The 19,013-nt window shown below is 40.4% G+C and overlaps 1 protein-coding gene across 10 annotated transcripts in view; it reads right to left on the minus strand.

Annotated features, from left to right (window-relative positions):
- Nucleotides 1-18,375, minus strand: part of Atrnl1 (attractin like 1) — an 833,568-nt gene extending 815,193 nt beyond the window's left edge. For all 10 annotated transcript variants that reach the window (XR_015440462.1, XM_087185263.1, XM_004838867.4 and 7 more), the window contains exon 1: nt 17,734-18,375. Coding sequence is in view for 9 of the 10 variants with exons in the window: in XM_087185263.1 (XP_087041389.1) it covers nt 17,734-18,020 (287 nt within the window). In the remaining variant the exon portion in view is untranslated. The remainder of the gene's footprint in view (nt 1-17,733) is intronic.
- Between the last annotated feature and the right edge of the window lie 638 nt (nt 18,376-19,013).

The following is a 19,013-nucleotide window of genomic DNA, read 5'->3' on the forward strand; positions in this document are numbered from 1 at the left end:
TGGGAGCCAGAAGAGACCTAGAATAGCAAAAGCAATTCTGGGCAACAAAGGCAAGGCAGGGGCCATCACAATCCCTGACTCAAAATTATACTACAAAGCTACAGTGATAAAAACAGCATGGTACTGGCAAAAAAAAAAAAAAAAAAGCCAGACCCAAGGATCAATGGAACAGGCTAGAGGATGCAGAAACAACTCCACTCAGTCACCTTGTCTTTGACAAAGAAGCCAAACACAGTCACTGGAAGAAAGATAGCCTCTTTAATATACACTGCTGGAAAAATTGGCTTTACACATGCTGAAGATTAAAACTAGACCCATATCTTTCACCATGCACTAAACTAAAATTGAAATGGATCAAAGATCTAAATATTAAAACAGAAACACTAAATCTGCTGGAAGAAAGAATAGGTTCAACTCTTGAAGACATTGGTGTAGGCGAAGACTTCATGAACAAAACCCCAATCGCACAAGAAATATCAAAGAGAATCACCAACTGAAATTTCATCCTATTAAAAAGATTTTACACAACAAAAGAAACCACCAACAAGTAAAGAAACAACCCACAGTGTGGGGAAAATTTTTGCCAGCTGTTCCTCAGACAGAGGACTAATATCTAGAATATATAAAGAACTCAAAATTATCAGACCCCCTCAAATTTAAAGACCTAGTCCAAAAATGGACATCTGAAATGAATACACACTTCTCAGATGAAGAAGTACAAATGGCAAATAAATATATGAAAAATGTTCAACATCACTGATCATTCAAGAGATTCAAATTAAAACAACACAGATTCAATCTCACCCCAGAAAGAATGGCTGCTATCAAGAAATCAACCAACAACAAATGCTGGTGGGGCTGTGGGGAAAGAGGAGCACTGCTCTACTGCTGGTGGGAGTGTAGACTGGTGCCACCACTGTGGAAATCAGTGTGGAGAGTCCTAAAAAAACTAAAAGGAGAGATTCCATTTTTGGTCCAGCTATTTCCCTTCTTGCTATCTTCCCAAAAGAATCTAAAACATCATTCTACAGAGATATACGAACATCCATGTTTTTAGCGGCACAGTTTGTAATAGGTAAATCTCAGAAACAGCCAAATGTGCATCAATTGATGAATGGATAAAGATGTGGGGTTTTTTTTATACAATACAGTACTAGTCTGTCATGAAAAAGGATAAACTTGAGACATTTCTACCTAAATGGACACACCTTGAGACTGTACTCAAGTGAAATAAATCAGACACACATGTTCAAATATTGTGTTTATCTCTGGTGTGAGAACTGAAAGGGTAAACAGAGACCAAAATGTGTAATAGATATTGGTAAATGGGAAGAAATGTTCAAATGGGAAAGGGAACAAGGGAGGAGGGAAAGGAAAGGGATAAGAGAAAAGGGACAAGAGAAAAAGAGAATAGAAGGAAAAAATGGAAACAAAGCTTTTGTAAATAAGGAGAGGAAGAGAGGTTGAAGCAAGGGGAGGAAAACAGGAAAAAAAGAAGAATCAAGATATACCATGTATAGGTATAAATTCCATATGATGAATGTTATTGTTATGTATATCTAAAATGTACCAATAATTTTTTTTAAAACTTCTTATATCAGAAATGGAACAAAGAGTACTACCAAAAAGAAACTGTCTAATGTTTAATCAGTCTTACATTCCTGGGCTAAAACCTACATGTTCATGCTATAGTATGCTTTGTATGTATTGTCAGATTTGATTTACTAATATTTTGTTGAAGATGTTTGCTTCTGTGTTCACAAGAGATACTGCACGTTTTGTGTAACATCTTTAGTTCTCATCATGGTAATGCGAATCTTATCAACTGAGTTACGAGTACTCTTTCTTACTCTGTTTTCTGGAAGAATTTTTGAAGAATTGGCATTACTTCCCTTTTAAATATTTGGCAAAATTCACCAGTGATATATCGAACCCTGGAACTTTCCTTATAGGAAAGTTTGCAACTATAAATTAAATTTCTTTAATAGAAATAAGAGTATTCATTTTATTTATTTCATTTTGAGTGAGTTTTGGCTATGTGTGTCATATAGGAAATTGGTCCACTTCATCTAAATTTTCAAATTCATGGGCATAAAGTTGTTCATAATATTCACTTATTATTCCATTAAAGTCAGTAAAGAATTGAAAGTAAAATATATATATAGCACTACCAACTACATTACCATCAAAAAACAAAGTATTTTTATATAAATTTAACAAAATATATATAGGATCTGTATATGCTAACTATAAAACACTGATATAAATAGAAAATAAAAGCCAAAATAAATGAAGAAATATATGCACTGATGGGCTAGAGAACTCAGTAGTTTCAATTCTTCCCCAAATGATCTACTGTATCAATAGACTTTCAATAAAAATTCTAGCAAGATATTTTTTAGAAACTAACAAAATGAATCTAAAATGTATATTGAAAATCAAATACAAAAGAATTTTCAAAAGAAGAGTAAAGTTGGAAAAATCTCATTTAATTTCCGAGATCTACTATAGAGTCATAAAGGGGAATTCACAGAAAACCACAAACATGGATCAGTGGAACAGAATAGTCAAAAACAGATATAAAGATGTCCTATTAATTTTCAGCAAAGCTGCAAAGACATCAATGGAAGAAAAATAATATTTTCAACAAATGGTTATTACATAATGCTACAGCAGTCAACTTACCAAGAGGACATTAATGAAAATTTTATGTACTTAATAACAGAGCTTCAAAGAACATGAAGCAAAACCAGGTAAGTCTGCAGGGGAAAACAGGTAAATCCAAAATTATAATTGAAGATTTTAATATTCTTCTCACGATAACTGACAAGACAGGCAGAAAATCAGAAAGGTTTTAGGACACTTGACCAAAACTATTAACTATCAGCCTAACTGAAACTATATAGGATTCCACCCATCAAAAGGAAACACTTTCTTTTCACAGTTATAAGGAATATTTGCCAAGGCACAAAAGGGCTTCATTGGTAAAATCTACCAAACATATGATGAAGAAATAATTATAAATTCACACAAACTTCCAGCAAATGTTCAGGAGGATCACAACTCATTCTATGAGGCCAGCATTCCTCTGACACAAAAACTAGTCAAATTTAAAACTTCTGTTCTTTGAAAAACACTCTTAAAAGAATGAAGAGAGCCTCTACCTGGTAAAAATATTCCAAATTGGTAAGAAACTAGTATAAAAAATGTGAAGGATTCATAAAATCAATAATAAGGAAAAATTTTAATGTGTAAAACATCTGAATACATGACACTAAAGAAGATATACAGATGGCAAGTAAGTACATGACAAAATACTCAATAGCATTAGTCATAAGAGAAATGCAAATTGAAACCATATGAGATACCATTCATTTATAAAAATCATTCAAATTATAAAATCTAACCACACCAAGTATTGGTGAGGATGTGAAGTAACCAGAACATTCATAACCACTGCTGGTGGGAACATAAATGATATAACTATTTTGGGAAAGTATGTCATTTTTTTTACAAAGATAAACATACTCACCATCATATTCAGCTATTCCACACTCCTACATATTTCCCCAAGAGAAAAAAAAAGTATATATCCATACAAAGACTTCTACATGAAAGTTCATAGCAGCTTTATAAGGAACAGACAATGCTGGATGAGCAGTGCTCCTCCCCTAAATGGGAAAGCAGGCCCTCTCTGGACAGGTGGTGACGCCTCCCCAAGGTGACCAAGCAGGCCCACACCAGACACATGATGCCCCCCCCATCTAAGTGAGCAGGCCTATGCTGGACACACAGCACCACCCCCACCCCCACCACGTGAGCAAGAGGCCCCTGCTGGATAGCACGCCTGCCCACCCTGAGAGCAGGCCCACTCGGGATGTGCTCCCCCTCCATCCACCACCATGCACCCCCACCCCCACCCCCGCACCCAAGCTGGCTCTACATTTTGCTTCCCCTTGGCATAGGGCAGGAGAGGTGAAGACTAATGAACTGAACTAATCCTGGACTAGGACACTGCCCAGGGAGAGAAGGGAGCAACCAGACCCTGTGTGCCATCAATACTAACTCCAAAAGTCCACTTGAACCCCTGCTTCACCAATAAATAAATCCAGCAGAAACCAGATGGTTGATTGCATTTGCCATCTACCAATGGGAGCAAGGACACGCCTTGGAACAGACAGTAACCACCATCTGGGGTGAACAGACAGAGGGGCCTCTGGTCCAAAGAGGGCACCTCCAAAACCCATGGCCCTAAAGCTAGGCAGGGAAAATTGTGACTAGCTAGATGCCAACACTCATGGAAAGACATCACTCATTCAAAACAGCTGGGCAAGGTGGCACATGCCTGTAATCCCAGTACTGGAGGCTGAAGCCAGCCTGGGATATATAAAGAGTCAGTCTGAACTACATAGCAAGACTCTGTCTGAAATTTTTCCTTGACACGATCTTTTTTTTTTTTTTTTTTACTTTTTTTTATTATTCTTGTCTTATCCTTAATGGGTCGGTGGGGGGATCTGGGGTATTCTCTCCCTTTTTTCCTCTTTTATTATCTTTTCTCTTCTTTGCTCTCTCCCCCTTTAAACTGTTTTTTCTTCCTTCTTAATTTCATTTCCTGTATTTTGCTGGGGTTTTTTTCATTTTCTTCTTTGTTCCTTCCTGTGACTGTTCTCTAACATTATTAATTTCCTTTTACTCCTCAACAGAAGCCCCATCTCACTTTTCTCTCTTCGTTCTCATACCCCATTAAATTCTCAAATTCTGCTTTCTTCATTCTGTGGTTTCCCAACCCTCTATCTCAACTAGTATAATTATAAAGCTCTATGGATCTCTAGATAGCTAATTAACTTTATGCTATTCCCATTGAATACTGTTTTATTATTAGAAGTAAAGTTGCACTATTCAGTAGATACTTGGTTTGTCTTAATGTTCATACTATAATTCTAGATGTCTTTTCTAAGTGAAGGATGCTACATTATTGGTCCTTAGGGTTTGTCAATATTATTTGTATTTGATGCCATAATTGATGCTGATTTTACTACTAAAGGTAAGCTGACTGATCTGTTATTAGTTTTGTTGAGATGTCAATATGTGGATTGACTTGGGGTCATTAACAATACTGTGTCCCATTCCTGGAGAACTGGGTACTGAGACAAACACCTGAAACCTCCCATCCCAAGTAAACAAAACTGATTGGATCCAGGGACAGAGACAAAGGCCAATAGTAGGCCACAGCTAGAGGACAACACTGAAAAGCAGTCATTAACTCAAGAGGTCTCCATACTAGAAACAAAGCTTTCCACTGCAATATACCCACAAGCCTCAGTACAAAAACAAACCAAAATTTTAAAAAATTAAAATATAAAAACATGAGAAGACAAGCCAACAAAATGCCTCTTAACACCCGCAACTCTACCAAAGCTGATCCATGGGGCTTCAAGGGGGAAGAAAGCAAAAGCCACACATCCTAATTATTTAAAATAATTACTGAGGGAGGTAACAAAACAGATCAATATCACAGAAGATATAAATAATAAGATTGGGCCAAATAAAATGATCAGTGACTCTACAGAAGACACTAATAAAAAGCTAGCAGAGCTAAACAAAACAATGCAAAACATGCATGACCAACATAGAAAAGAATTCAAGTCCATAAAAAGGCTCCAAATAGGGCCAGGGATTTAGCTCAGTGGTTCTGCCACCTGCCTTGCAAGTGCAAGGTCTCGAGCTCGATCCCCAATACCAAAAAAAAAGGCTCCAAATACAAATTCAAGAAATTAAAAATTCTATCAAAACTATGGGCAGCAGAAGTGACCAATTTGAAGACAGAGCATCAAAACTAGAACATGGCTGTTGTTGGTGACCAATTAATAAGAGAAACCTTAAAAAACCAAAAAAGAACATGAAAAATGCATCCAAGCAGCTCCTAGATAATGCAAAGAAGTCTAATCTAAGATTAATTGGAATTAGTAAAAATTTTTAAAAAGCACAAATGCTATGAAAAGCCTGTTTACTCAAATAATAAGCAGAAAACTTTCCAAGTAAGGGAAAAGAATCTGTCATACAGATGAGTGAGGCATACTGAACCCCAAATACCCATGATAAGAAAAGAAACTCTCCACAACACATCACAGTCAACATCCTGAAAGTCCAACACAGGAACAGAATCTTAAAAGTGGTTAGAGAAAAGCAATGAATCACTTATAAAGGCAAACACATTAGAATTACAGGAGACTTCTCCACACAAACCTTCAAGGCTAGGAGAGTTTGGAGTTAAGCGTTTCAAGCCTTAAAAGAAAATTTGCAACCCAGACTCATATAATCTGCACATCTTTCAAAACAGATGGAGATGTAAGATATTTTCACATAAAATGCAATTTATGACCACCAAACGAGCACCATAAAAAATTCAAAAGGATATCTTAGAAAGAGACAGTGAAATTAACAATGACAAAATGTCTACTAGAATGAATAACCAGGTAGGGTAAGCAGTAAATAGGAGGAAAAGATAGGCAGTCAGCAACAGGAAAATAAGGCAATGACAGGAATAAGTCAATACCCATTAGTAATAACTTTCAATGTGAATGGTCTCAATTCCCTAATAAGAAGACTCAGACTAGCAGAATGGATCAAGAAGTAAAATCCCAACAGTATGCTGTATATAAGAAACACATTTAACCCACCAAGGTTCTTGACAGGTCTTGCTATGTAGTTCAGGCTGTCCTTGAATTTGCAATGATCCTCCTGCCTCAGCTTCCCAAGTGTTGAAATTACAGGCATCCACCACCATGCCCAGCTCATTCAAATAGAGTATAGTAATGTTTTCTAGACTAAGCTACTCAAATAAATATTATTTGAATTAGAGTCTACCATACCCTTCCTTATATTTCAAATTGGCACTGTCCTCTCTGATTTTTGGTCTTATAACCTTTAGCATTAGTTCAAGATCAATGTTCATTTTATTTTACCTGTACAAGAAATGCCTTATAATTTTGAATGTTTTTTTCTTTTCAAATGGAAATAGAAGACTTGAATCAATGCTAAAAGAACTGAAATATCACTTCTGGTATTATATTTGCTTCTGCATTTCTTCCCCCAACCACCAATTTTCAATTCTAAAGAAGTACTTCTCTGGTGAAACCCCTGGAAGACTATCTTTATTCCTGATGAAACCCCTACAGTAGGGGGAAAAAAGCTAGGTTACCACAGAACCAACAAATTAATTTTGATACCTGCTTACCAAGACTGATCAATCATTTTTGATGTCTATTTGTATGATGCCATTCTTCAGTTTAGTAAAAAGATTTTCAAGACAATTGGTGAAGTGAAAAATTCTAGCTAAGTTCTTTCCCAGTGTCATTAATTCAAATGCTGGATAAAACAAATCATCATCTTCAAATAAACTTTTCATAGCTTAGCTTGTACTTTAAGAATTCTTTTCTTGGGCCAGGGATTTAGCTCAGTGGTTCGCAAGCCTCCTTATGCCTCACAAGCATAAGGACCCAAGTTCAATCCCTGGTACCAAAAAAAAAAAAAAAAAAAGAATTCTTCTAAGGAAGCAAAAGATCTCTACACTGAAAACTACAGCACTCTGAAAAAGGAGATCAAGGAGGATATAAGAAAATGGAAAGATGTCCCTTGTTTCTGGGTAGGAAGAACCAATATAGTGAAAATGGCCATACTTCCAAAACTACTATATAGATTCAATGCAATCCAAATTGAAATTCCAACAATATACTTCACAGAACTAGAGAAAACAATCCAAAACTTCATTTGGAACCAGAAGAGACCTAGAATAGCAAAAGCAATTCTAGGTAACAGAGACACAGCTGGGGGTATCACAATCCCCAACTTGAAACTATACTACAAAGCTACTGTGATAAAAACAGCATGGTACTGGCAAAGGAACAGACCTGAGGACCAGTGGAATAGCTTAGAAGATGCACAAACAACTCCAGACATACTCAGCCACCTCATCTTTAACAAAGGAGCCAACCACCCTCATTGGTGAAAAGATAGCCTATTTAATAAATGGTGTTAGAAAAACTGGATTTCAACCTGCCAAAGATTAAAACTACACCCATACCTATCACCATCCACTAAACTAAGATCAAAGTGGATTATAGATCTAAATATTAAAACAGAAACACTAAACTTGCTGGAAGATAAGTCAGGTAGAACTCTTGAAGACATTGGCATAGGAAAAGACTTTATGAACAAAACCTCAGTAGCACGGGAACTAGCACAAAGAATCAACAACTGGGATCTTATCTTATTAAAAAGCTTCTGCACTGCAAGAGAAACCACCAACCTACAATGTGGAAAAAAATTTTTAGCAGCTGTACCTCAGACAAAGGTCTACTATCTAGAATATATAAGGAATTGAAAAAAGTTAGACCCCTTAAATTCAAAGACCCAATTCAAAAATGGGCATATGAAATGAACAGACATTTCTCAGACAAAGAAGTAAAAGCGGCAAATAAATATATGAAAAAATGTTCAACATCCACTGGTCATTCAAGAGATGCAGATGAAAACAACGGTGAGATTCCACCTTACCCCAGAAAGAACGGCTGCTATCAAGAAATCAACCAATAACAAATGCTGGCAGGGGTGTGGGGAGAAAGGAACCCTTCTCCATTGTTGGTGGGAGTGTAGACTGGTGAAACCACTATGGAAATCAGTATGGAGATACCTCAAAGAACTAGGACTGCAAGTCCCATTTGACCCAGTGATTCCCCTGCTGGGTATCTTCCCAAAAGAATTAAAAGAATCATACCACAGGGATACATGTGCACCCGTGTTTATAGTGGCACAGTTTGTAATAGCTAAAGCTGGGAAACAGCCCAAGTGCCCATCAACTAGAAAATGGATAAAGACAATGTGGTTTTTCATAAAATGGAGTACTACTCAGCCATAAAGAACTAGAAACTAGAGAACACGCCGAATCAGCCCGCTGCAGACAGGCAGGTCTGTGCACGCCCTAACGAGGTCCTGAGTCGCGCTGAAGACGCCTAATCACCCCGCTGCAGACAGGCAGGTCTGCCCATGCCCTGTCTAGGTCCTGAGTCGCACAGAACACGTCGAATAAGCGCGCTGCAGACAGGCAGGTCTGTGTATGCCCTACCAAGGTCCTGAGTCACGCAGAACACACCGAATCATCCCGCTGCAGACAAGCAGCCACCTGATTCCACACTACAAAGACACAGAGGACACCAGACCACCAGACCAAGGTACTGAGTCCCACTGTTCCCAGCCCAGAGGTAGGGGCTTCTGAGCCGTCGTCCCACTGCTCCTGGTCCAGAGGAAGGGGCTTCCTGGTCACTATTCCTCCCGCTGCTCCCAGCCCAGAGGAAAGGGCTTTTGGGCCACCTTCTGTCCTGCTGCTCCTGGCCCAGAGGAAGGGGCTTCTGGGCCACCATCCCTCCCACCGCTCCCAGCCCAGACGGAGGGGCTTCTGAGCCACCATCCCACTGCTCCTGGTCCAGAGGAAGGGGTTTCCCAGCCACCATCCCTCTGGCTGCTCCCAGCCCACAGGAAAGGGCTTTTGGGTCACCATCCCTACTGCTGCTCCTGGCCCCTGTCCCACCTCACCCAGCTCACAGGAGGTAATCCGTGCAGGCGCTAAGAGCCCCCCACCCCAGTAGAAATGAGAAAACACGTAAATAAATCTCAAACCCAGACTTCCAGATCACCTACAGCAACCCCAAAGGGAAATGAGATGGAACACTCTGATACTCAACCACCTGGACCCACTGAACTGGCAACAAAAGGGGATCTGGAAAAAATGAAATCAGAAAGAATTTCTCAGATAACAGGAGAAATTGTGCCCCTAGTGCAAGACATGATTAATAAATCTAGAGAGGAGCTCAGGAACATGATGGAATCCCAACATAAGAAACAAATGGAATCCATAAAACAGATGCAAATAGATTTCCAGGACATGAAAAACTCCATTGAAAGTCTACACAGCAGAATGAGCCAATGTGAGGACAGAATTTCAGATATAGAAGATAAGACTGCAATTAGTGACCAGGAAAAGAAAAATTGCTCCAAAATTATAAGGGAACATGAGAAATCAATCCAGCAGGTGCTAGATGATGCACAAAAGAATAACATAAGACTGATTGGGCTCAATGAAGAAACAGGAGAGAGTGCAGATGACATAAAAAAATCTCTTCACAGAAATAATGGTAGAAAACTTCCCAAGGAGGGGAAAAGAGCTTGACATACAGATAAGTGAGGCATATAGGACTCCAAATAGCCTTGATCAAAAAAAATCTACACATAGGCATATAATTGGTAAGATTCCAGAAACACAACAGAAGAACAAAGTTCTCCAAGCAGTCAGAGAAAAGAAACAAATCACATACAAAGGAAAGCCCATCAGAATCACAGCAGACTTCTCAACACAAACCATCAAGGCAAGAAGAGCTTGGAATGACATATTCCAAGCCCTAAAAGAAAACAGCCTCCAACCCAGATTGATGTACCTTGCAAAACTATCTTTCAAAATGGATGGAGAAATAAGATACTTTCATGACAAAGAGCACCTTAGGAACTTCGTGAATACCAAAACAGCACTCCAAAGAATTTTACACAATATCCTAGGAAAACACAATGAGGATCACAACCCCAGGAAACAAAGCAGAATGAACCCATCTGGCATGACAAGAAATTAAATGTAAAGGGGGAGAATCCAACAGAAAGAAAAAGTCATGGCAATGACAAGTCAATACGTTTCAGTTATAACCATCAACGTTAATGGTCTCAATTCACCAATCAAAAGAAATAGACTGGCAGAATGAGTCAAGAAACAAAATCCAACAATATGCTGCATACAAGAAATACACTTAATTCAAAAGGAAACTCATAGACAGAAAGTTAAAGGGTGAAAAACAATACTCCATGCGACAGGAACCTGAAAAAAAGCAGGAGTAGTAAAGGGAAGAATCCAAGAGGAAGAGATGACAATCATAAATATCTATGCACCAAACACTAGTGCACCCAACTATATAAAACAAATACTAATGGACATGAAAAGTCATATATGCACTAATACAATTGTAGTGGGGGACCTCAACACTCCACTGTCACAAATAGATAGATCAACTAGACTAAAAATAAGTAATGAAATACTACAACTCAATCGAACTCTTGAACAAATGAACTTAACAGATGTTTCCAGAGTCTTCCACCCCACAAAATCAGAATACACATTCTTCTCAGCTGCACATGGGTCATTCTCCAAAATAGACCACATACTCACACATAGAACATGTTTAAGTAAGTGCAAAGGAATTGAAGTTATCCCCTGTATATTATCAGACCATAGTGCAATGAAATTGGAGATCCATAGCAAAAGAAACTCAAAAAATTTCATAAACATGTGGAAATTGAAGAACACACTTCTGAATAACCAATGGGTCACAGAGGAAATTAAAGAAGAAATCAGACAGTTCCTTCAATTAAACAACAATGACAATACAACATATTGGAATCCATGGGACACAATGAAAGCAGTCTTACAAGGGAAATTCAGAGCAGTCAATATGCATATTAGGAAAACAGAGTGAGCCCAATTAAACAACCTGATGCTGAACCTCAAGATTCTAGAAAGAGAAGAGCAGGACAACCCCAAAGCTCATACAAGGGAGGAAATTATAAAGATCAGAGGAGAAATCAATGCAATGGAGACTAAGAGAACGATACAAAAAAATCAATGAAGCCAAGAGTTGGTTCTTCGAAAGAATCAACAAAATTGACAAACCTTTAGCCAACCTTGTCAGAAAAAGGAAAGAAAAGGCCCAAATCCATGCAATTAGGAATGAAAAGGGTGAAATGACAACAGACCCAGCAGAAATCCAGAGGATCATCAATACCTACTTCCAGAACCTATACGCCAATAAGATGGACAACACAGAAGAAATGGACAGATTCCTAGATACATATGAATTACCAAAGTTGAACGAAGAAGACCTAAAAATTCTGAACAACCCAATATCAACCAATGAAATTGAAAATGTAATTAAAAACTTATCAACTAAGAAAAGCCCAGGCCCTGATGGCTTCACTGCTGAATTCCACAAGACATTTAGAGAGGAACTGCTGCCACTACTGTTTAAACTCTTCAATGAAATTGAAAGGGAAGCAATACTCTCAAATTCATTCCTGGAAACAAGCATCACCTTGATCCCCAAAGCAGAGAAAGACCCAACTGAAAAAGAGAACTACAGGCCAATCTCACTAATGAACATAGATGCAAAAATCCTTAATAAGATAATGGCAAACAGAATGCAGAAGATCATCAAGAAGATCATACACCCTGATCAAGTGGGATTCATCCCAGGGATGCAGGGATGGTTCAGTATATGAAAATCAATCAATGTAATACACTATATCAATAGAGCCAAGGACAAAAAACATATGATTATCTCCATAATGCAGAAAAAGCATTTGACAAAATCCAACATGCATTTAGGATAAAAACCCTACAAAAAATTGGAATAGATGGTCTCTACCTCAAACTGATAGAAGCCATCTATGAAAAACCAACAGCCAATATCATACTAAATGGTCACAAACTGAAATCCTTCACATTAAAATCAGGAACAAGACAAGGATGTCCACTATCACCACTCTTGTTCAATATAGTTCTGGAAACAATAGCCACGGCAATCAGACAAGAGAAAGAAATAAAAGGAATAAAGATAGGTAATGAAGAAGTCAAATTGTCATTATTTGCAGATGACATGATACTCTATATAGAAGACCCCAAGAACTCCAGCAAAAGTCTTCTAGACTTAATAACCAAATTCAGTCAAGTAGCTGGTTACAAGGTTAACACGCAAAAATCAATAGCATTCCTCTACACCAATGACAGACTCACTGAGAGAGAAACAGGGCAAATAACTCCTTTCACAATAGCATCCAAAAAACCGAAATACCTAGGAATCATCCTAACAAAGGAAATCAAAGACCTCTTCTCTGAAAACTATGGCACTCTGAAAAGAGAGATTGAAGATGATATCAGAAAATGGACAGACATCCCCTGCTCCTGGGTAGGAAGGATTAATATAGTGAAAATGGCCATACTTCCAAAACTGCTATATAGATTTAATGCAATTCCAATTGAGATCCCACCAGCATACTTCATAGACCTCAAGACAATCCAAAACTTCATTTGGAGCAAGAAGAGACCCAGAATAGCAAAAGCAATTCTAGGTAACAGAGACATGGCAGGGGGTATCACAATCCCCAACCTGCAACTATACTACAAAGCTACTGTGATTAAAACAGCATGGTACTGGCAAAGAAACAGACATGAGGACCAGTGGAACAGATTAGAAGATGCAGAAAAAACACCAGACACACTCAGCCACCTCATCTTCAATAAAGGAGCCAAACACCCTCACTGGAGGAAAGATAGCCTCTTTAATAAATGGTGCTGGAAAAATTGGGCTTCAACTTGACAAAGATTAAAACTAGACCTATATCTCTCACCATGCACTAAACTAAAATCAAAATGGATTAAAGATCTAAATATTAAAATAGACACTCTGAACCAGTTGGAACAGAGGTTAGGTAGAACCCTTGAAGACATTGGTGTAGGAAAAGATTTTATGAACAAAACCTCAGTTGCCCGTGAACTAGCACAAACAATCAACAAATGGGATCTCTTCTTATTAAAAGGCTTCTGCACAGCAAGAGAAACCACCAGCAGTGTGAAGAGACAAACCACAATGTAGGAAAAAATCTTCACCTGCTCTTCCTCAGACAAAGGTCTACTATCTCGAATCTATAAAGAACTTAAAAAGATCAGACCTCCCAAATTTAAGGACCCAATCCAAAAATGGGCATCTGAAATGAACAGACATTTCTCAGACAAAGAAGTAGAAATAGCAAATAAATACATGAAAAAATGTTCAACATCACTGGTCATTTGAGAGATGCAAATGAAAACAACGCTGAGATTCCACTTCACTCCAGAAAGAATGGCTGCTATCATGAAATCAACCAATAACAAATGCTGGTGGGGCTGTGGGGAAAGAGGAACACTGCTCCACTGCTGGTGGGAGTGTGGACTGGTGCAACCACTGTGGAAATCAGTATGGAGATACCTCAAAGAACTAGGACTGGAAGTCCCATTTGACCCTGCTATTCCACTGCTGGGAATCTTCCCCAAAGAATTAAAAGAATCATACCACAGTGATATATGTGCACCCATGTTCATAGCAGCACAGTTTGTAATAGCTAAAACTTGGAAACAGCCCAAATGCCCATCAACTGGAGACTGGATAAAGAAAATGTGGGGTTTTTTATAAGATGGAGTACTACTCAGATAAAAAATGAGAAATTAGAGACATTTATAGCTAAATGGATGCACATTGAGGCAATACTCTTAAGTGAAATAAATAGGACACACATGTGTAAATACTGAATAGTTTCTCTGGTGTGAGAAACTGAAAGTGTAAATAAGGACTAAATGTATAATAGGTCATGTGAAATAGGAAGAAAAGGGGCAAAGGGGAAGGAAGTGGGAGGGCTAGGGGAAAGGACAGAAGGGAATGGGATTAATATGAGAAAATGGAAAAATAGGAACAAAATCTTTGTAAATAGGGAGGAATGGAGGGGTTGAAGGGAGGGCTGGGCAAGGGTGAAAAATAAGAACCAAGAGAGACTATGTAAAGGTGCAAATTTCCAATGATGAATGTCATTATATTGTATACCTAAAATGTACCAATGATTAGAATGAATAATCGATAATGTAAAATAGGAAGAAAAGGTCCAAAGGGGTAGGGGTAGTGGGAGGGGCAGGGGAAATGAAAGAAGGGAAAGGAAAAAATGATGAGAAATGGAAACAATGGAAATAAAGTCTTTGTAAATAGGGAAAGGTGGAGGGTGTGAAGGGAGGGCTAGGAATGGGGAAAAAATAAGAACCAAGATGCATTATATAAAGGTACAGTTCCCAATGCGAAATGTAATTGTGTTGTATACCTGGAATGTACCAATAAAAGAATTTAATACAAAAAAAAAAGAACTAGAAACTAGAGACATTTATAGCTAAATGGATGCATATTGAGGCCATACTCTTAAGTGAAATAAATAGGACACACATGTGTAAATACCGAATAGTTTCTCTAGTGTGAGAAACTGAAAGTGTAAATGAGGATTAAAATGATTAAAATGAATAATTGATAATTTGAAATATTAAAAGGTCCCAACGTGCAGGGGTGGCGGGAGGAGAAAGGGAAAGGAAAGAAGGGAAAGGAAAAATTATGAGAAAAGAAAAAAAATGGAAATAAAATCTATGTAAATAGGGAAAGGTGGAGAGGGTGAAGGGCGCACAGGGAATGGGGAAAAAATTAAGAACCAAGATACAGCATGTGGAGGTACAAGCACCCAATGATAAATGTAAATGCACTGTATACCTAAAATGTACCAATAAAAGAATTTTTAAAAAAAGAATTCTTTTCTTCTAAATGTGATTCTTCTCTTTAATATTAATACCAAATTTCCTTACTCTAAGAATATATATACCACACAGTTGTACCAGTTATATTTATTCTAAGTTTGCATTCCACAGAGAAACAAAATTACCAAAAGGGTACAATGAACTATAGAAAGAAAACAAAGCTTCCAACGAAATGATGTATTCATTCAGGGTTTGTTTTAACTATATCTACATTAAAATCTATTCTCCTTTTACTTAACAGTATCTATAAACACCATCTCTGAATGATATTTAGGCTACTTTTAACTTGATCTGCAATCTCTCTTACTAACTGGGACAACATCTGCTAGTGAGGTCACAGGCTGCTGATCCAGCTGATTAACAAGTTCTCCTGCTGTAAAAAGGAGATACTATATAAGCTTTCAGAACTGCAGTAATCTATGTCCTTTTTAATAAAATGTAGCAAATTCACCTAAAACAAAGACCAATATCCCTCAATTGCATATGAATCAACCAATCTTCCCATTTCTTAAAAGAAAATGTTCAAAACTCTCCTTATTAGTTAAGTAAGATGGCTGCTACTGTCATAGCCAAAGTCTAAGAATACTTATGTAAATAAAGCTACAAATAAGGCACCAGTAAATTTCTTTTCTCTCATCTTCACTTTAAATTTTTTTGGGTACTAGGGATCGAACTCAGGACCTCGCGCTTTTGAGGCAGACGCTGGAACCACTGAGCTAAATCCCCAACTCTAAATTTTTAACTACCATATTTCACCAAAAAAAATTTTTTAATGTATTTTTTATACTACAGTATGTTAACTTGTTAAAGTATGAACTTGGAAACACTTAAAACTACTGCTATAACTATGTTTCCTAAAACTTCACTTTCTGATTTCACATCCCAAAACCTGTTGTAAATTAATTTAAATAGGAAAGACTACCTAAAAGTTTAAAGCATACATTTCTACATTCAGTCTTAAGGGCCACTGTTTTAACCAGGAACAGTGAAAGTATTTTTTAACACTATCTTCAAAACTCAAAAAAAATTATCCTAGAATACTGTACATTAATAAGGTGAAAATACTTACTTTGCCTTAAAGCCCAAAACATTTCACCTAAATTTTGCTGTCATCATGAGAACAAATATTAGCAATTTGCTAATATTTGCAATCTACAATTTCAGAGCCACAAACCAGCCAGTAAACTTAATATTAAGTGTCTAGAAGGCATGGAACCTGATATTCTTATTGACTGTTAACTGCAAGTAGTCAGAAGGCTACCCTAATGGCCTCAACTAACTTATCTGTTGCTTCCCCATACCGACCCATTTGTTTTTAAAACGGGCAGGAATCTAATAAACATCAACCGATAGGGAGAAAGTTTCTTTACCTCTGTAAAGCAAACCTACCACATCTTCAGAAAAACAAAATGATGTTCCCACAAGAGCGGATAATGAATTAACCAATTAGAAAACCCATTATCTTCATCACAAACACAAAAAAAAATCCAAGTATTTTATTATTTTACTTATCCAAAAATCATCCTTGTATTTCAATTCAAGATTCTGACTGTCTTAGCAAATGCAACGTAGCATATTCGCTAAAAGTGAACATTCTGGAGTAAAACTAGCCAGATCTGCAATCATGACTCGGTGCTTACTACTGGGTAACCCTGAACAAGCTACTTAAATGAACTGCCTCGATTTCACTCGGTAGATCCAGTATTTGAATTCTAGTAAGTCATAGAATTCTGGAGAGGGGCAAATGAGATAATCAACCTAAAGCGCTTAGAACAGTGTTTGACACATAGTAAGCCCATCAAAACCCTATTTTCCATAGCTACTGATTGCTAAACTGAAACTGGCGATGGTCACCTATAGAGGAGGAGTAGGAAGAGGGAACTGGGAGGTACTGGTAAACCACAACTTTGAACCTTCACACTACTGCGTTCGAATTGTTCAGTCCGTATGTATTTGAGACACTGCATCATTTCTGATTTTAAAATACTGTCCTGATAAAATGGTGTTTGGTACCATAACTGAGTGCGAAAATGTTCTCCCAGAGCAGGGATCAGAAGTCGCTGCGCCATCTGGAATGCTCGGCAAGGGAGGGCTTCGCTCCACGCCAGCAGAGGCTCCGCGCGGGCACACGGGGCTGGAGGGGCGCGGCGCCGGCCCCGCTCCGGCCCGGGCACCCGAGCGGCACCGAGGCCGCAGCGGGGGAGGCCGCGACGCGAGCGGGGCAGGGATGAAGCTCGGGGTCCGGCGAGGAAGGCACTTACTTGAACCTGCCCTGGCAGTGCTGGCACTGGTCCCCCACCCAGCCCGGGTCGCAGAGGCAGGTGGAGTTGACACAGCGGCCCGAGAAGCAGGAGCTAGTCCTCTCGCACGGCTTGGACTGGGACACCTGCGCGTAGAGCGCCAGGTAGAGGAAGCCATAACACAGCAGCCGGCTGTTCCCGTCCAGCAGCCAGCAGGAGGCGCCGCCGCCGCCAGCCGCCCGAGCCCTCCACAGCCCCGTGGCGGCCGGCTGCGGGGCGCCAGTGCGGGCCTGGCCCCCCGGCTCCATCCCGCGCGGCGCCCCTGCCCAGCGGGGCTGCCCAGGCGAGCGCCGACAGGGATGCTCGGAGAGGAATTCCGCCGGAGAGAGCCTCGCCGCCGCCGCTCCTCCGCACCGGCGCCTGCCCCGCTCCCGCTCTCGGGTCAGGCAGGACAGATCCCCTCGGCTGTCACCTCCGCGCGCCTGCCTCCACTGGCACGCGGGCGGGCATCGCTGCCCAGTCTCCTGACCTTGTCGGCGGCGGGCCAACCCCTCAGCCGCGGCGCCCCGGCAAGACTGGAGCGGGGCGGCGGGAGGCGCACGCAGCGCCGGGCGCTCCAGAGCCGACCTGACGGGAGCAGGAGGGGGCCCCCACGAAGCCCCGTCTCACCCACGGCCCGCGCCAACTGCCTCGGCTCCGAGCGCCGCGCTCCCGGGAAGGCGGGGCCGAGCGGGAGCCCCGAGGTGGGCGCGCCCAACGTGGGAGGGGGGTCTGCGGAGGAGCGGTCAGTCTCGCGCCGTCCGCTCGCCACCCAGCGGCCCCCCAGCAGCCATCTTCTCCCTGGAGTAGTTACCCGACGCTGGGGACTGCAGCTGGACCTCGCTGCAAGTAGGGCGGCCACGCATCCTCGCGCGTGTTCCCGCGTACCCCCCTCAGGCCCGGCGCTGTGGTCTCTTCCGGCCCTCAGACCGGGACCAGGGACTCCCTCCGCGCGCCCTCCCCGCGCGGCCAGCGAGCAGAGAGAGGCTGGTCCCCCAGGTGTGGCCCGCGTGCCCGCGGTGCCCTGCCCTCCGCTTGCGGAGGAACCGTCCCCGCCTGTACCGCGCGCCTCCGGAGCCCCATGAACGAGAGATCGAGAAGGGCTTCGCAGGTTCAGCAGAAATTCGCCCTTCGCGTCTGCCGTCCCCAGCTGCAAAAGTGGAGCGCTTTCATCCAAGCGCTCCCCCCTTCACCTCCCCATCCTCCTGCCCGTTTCTTTTCTTTTTTCTTAAAAGAGAAAAACTCCAACTACACACAAAGAG

Source organism: Heterocephalus glaber, unplaced genomic scaffold (genome assembly GCF_053883595.1).
Source record: "Heterocephalus glaber isolate CG9 unplaced genomic scaffold, H.glaber_assembly_v1.0 deba00001497, whole genome shotgun sequence".
Lineage (NCBI taxonomy): Eukaryota > Metazoa > Chordata > Mammalia > Rodentia > Bathyergidae > Heterocephalus > Heterocephalus glaber.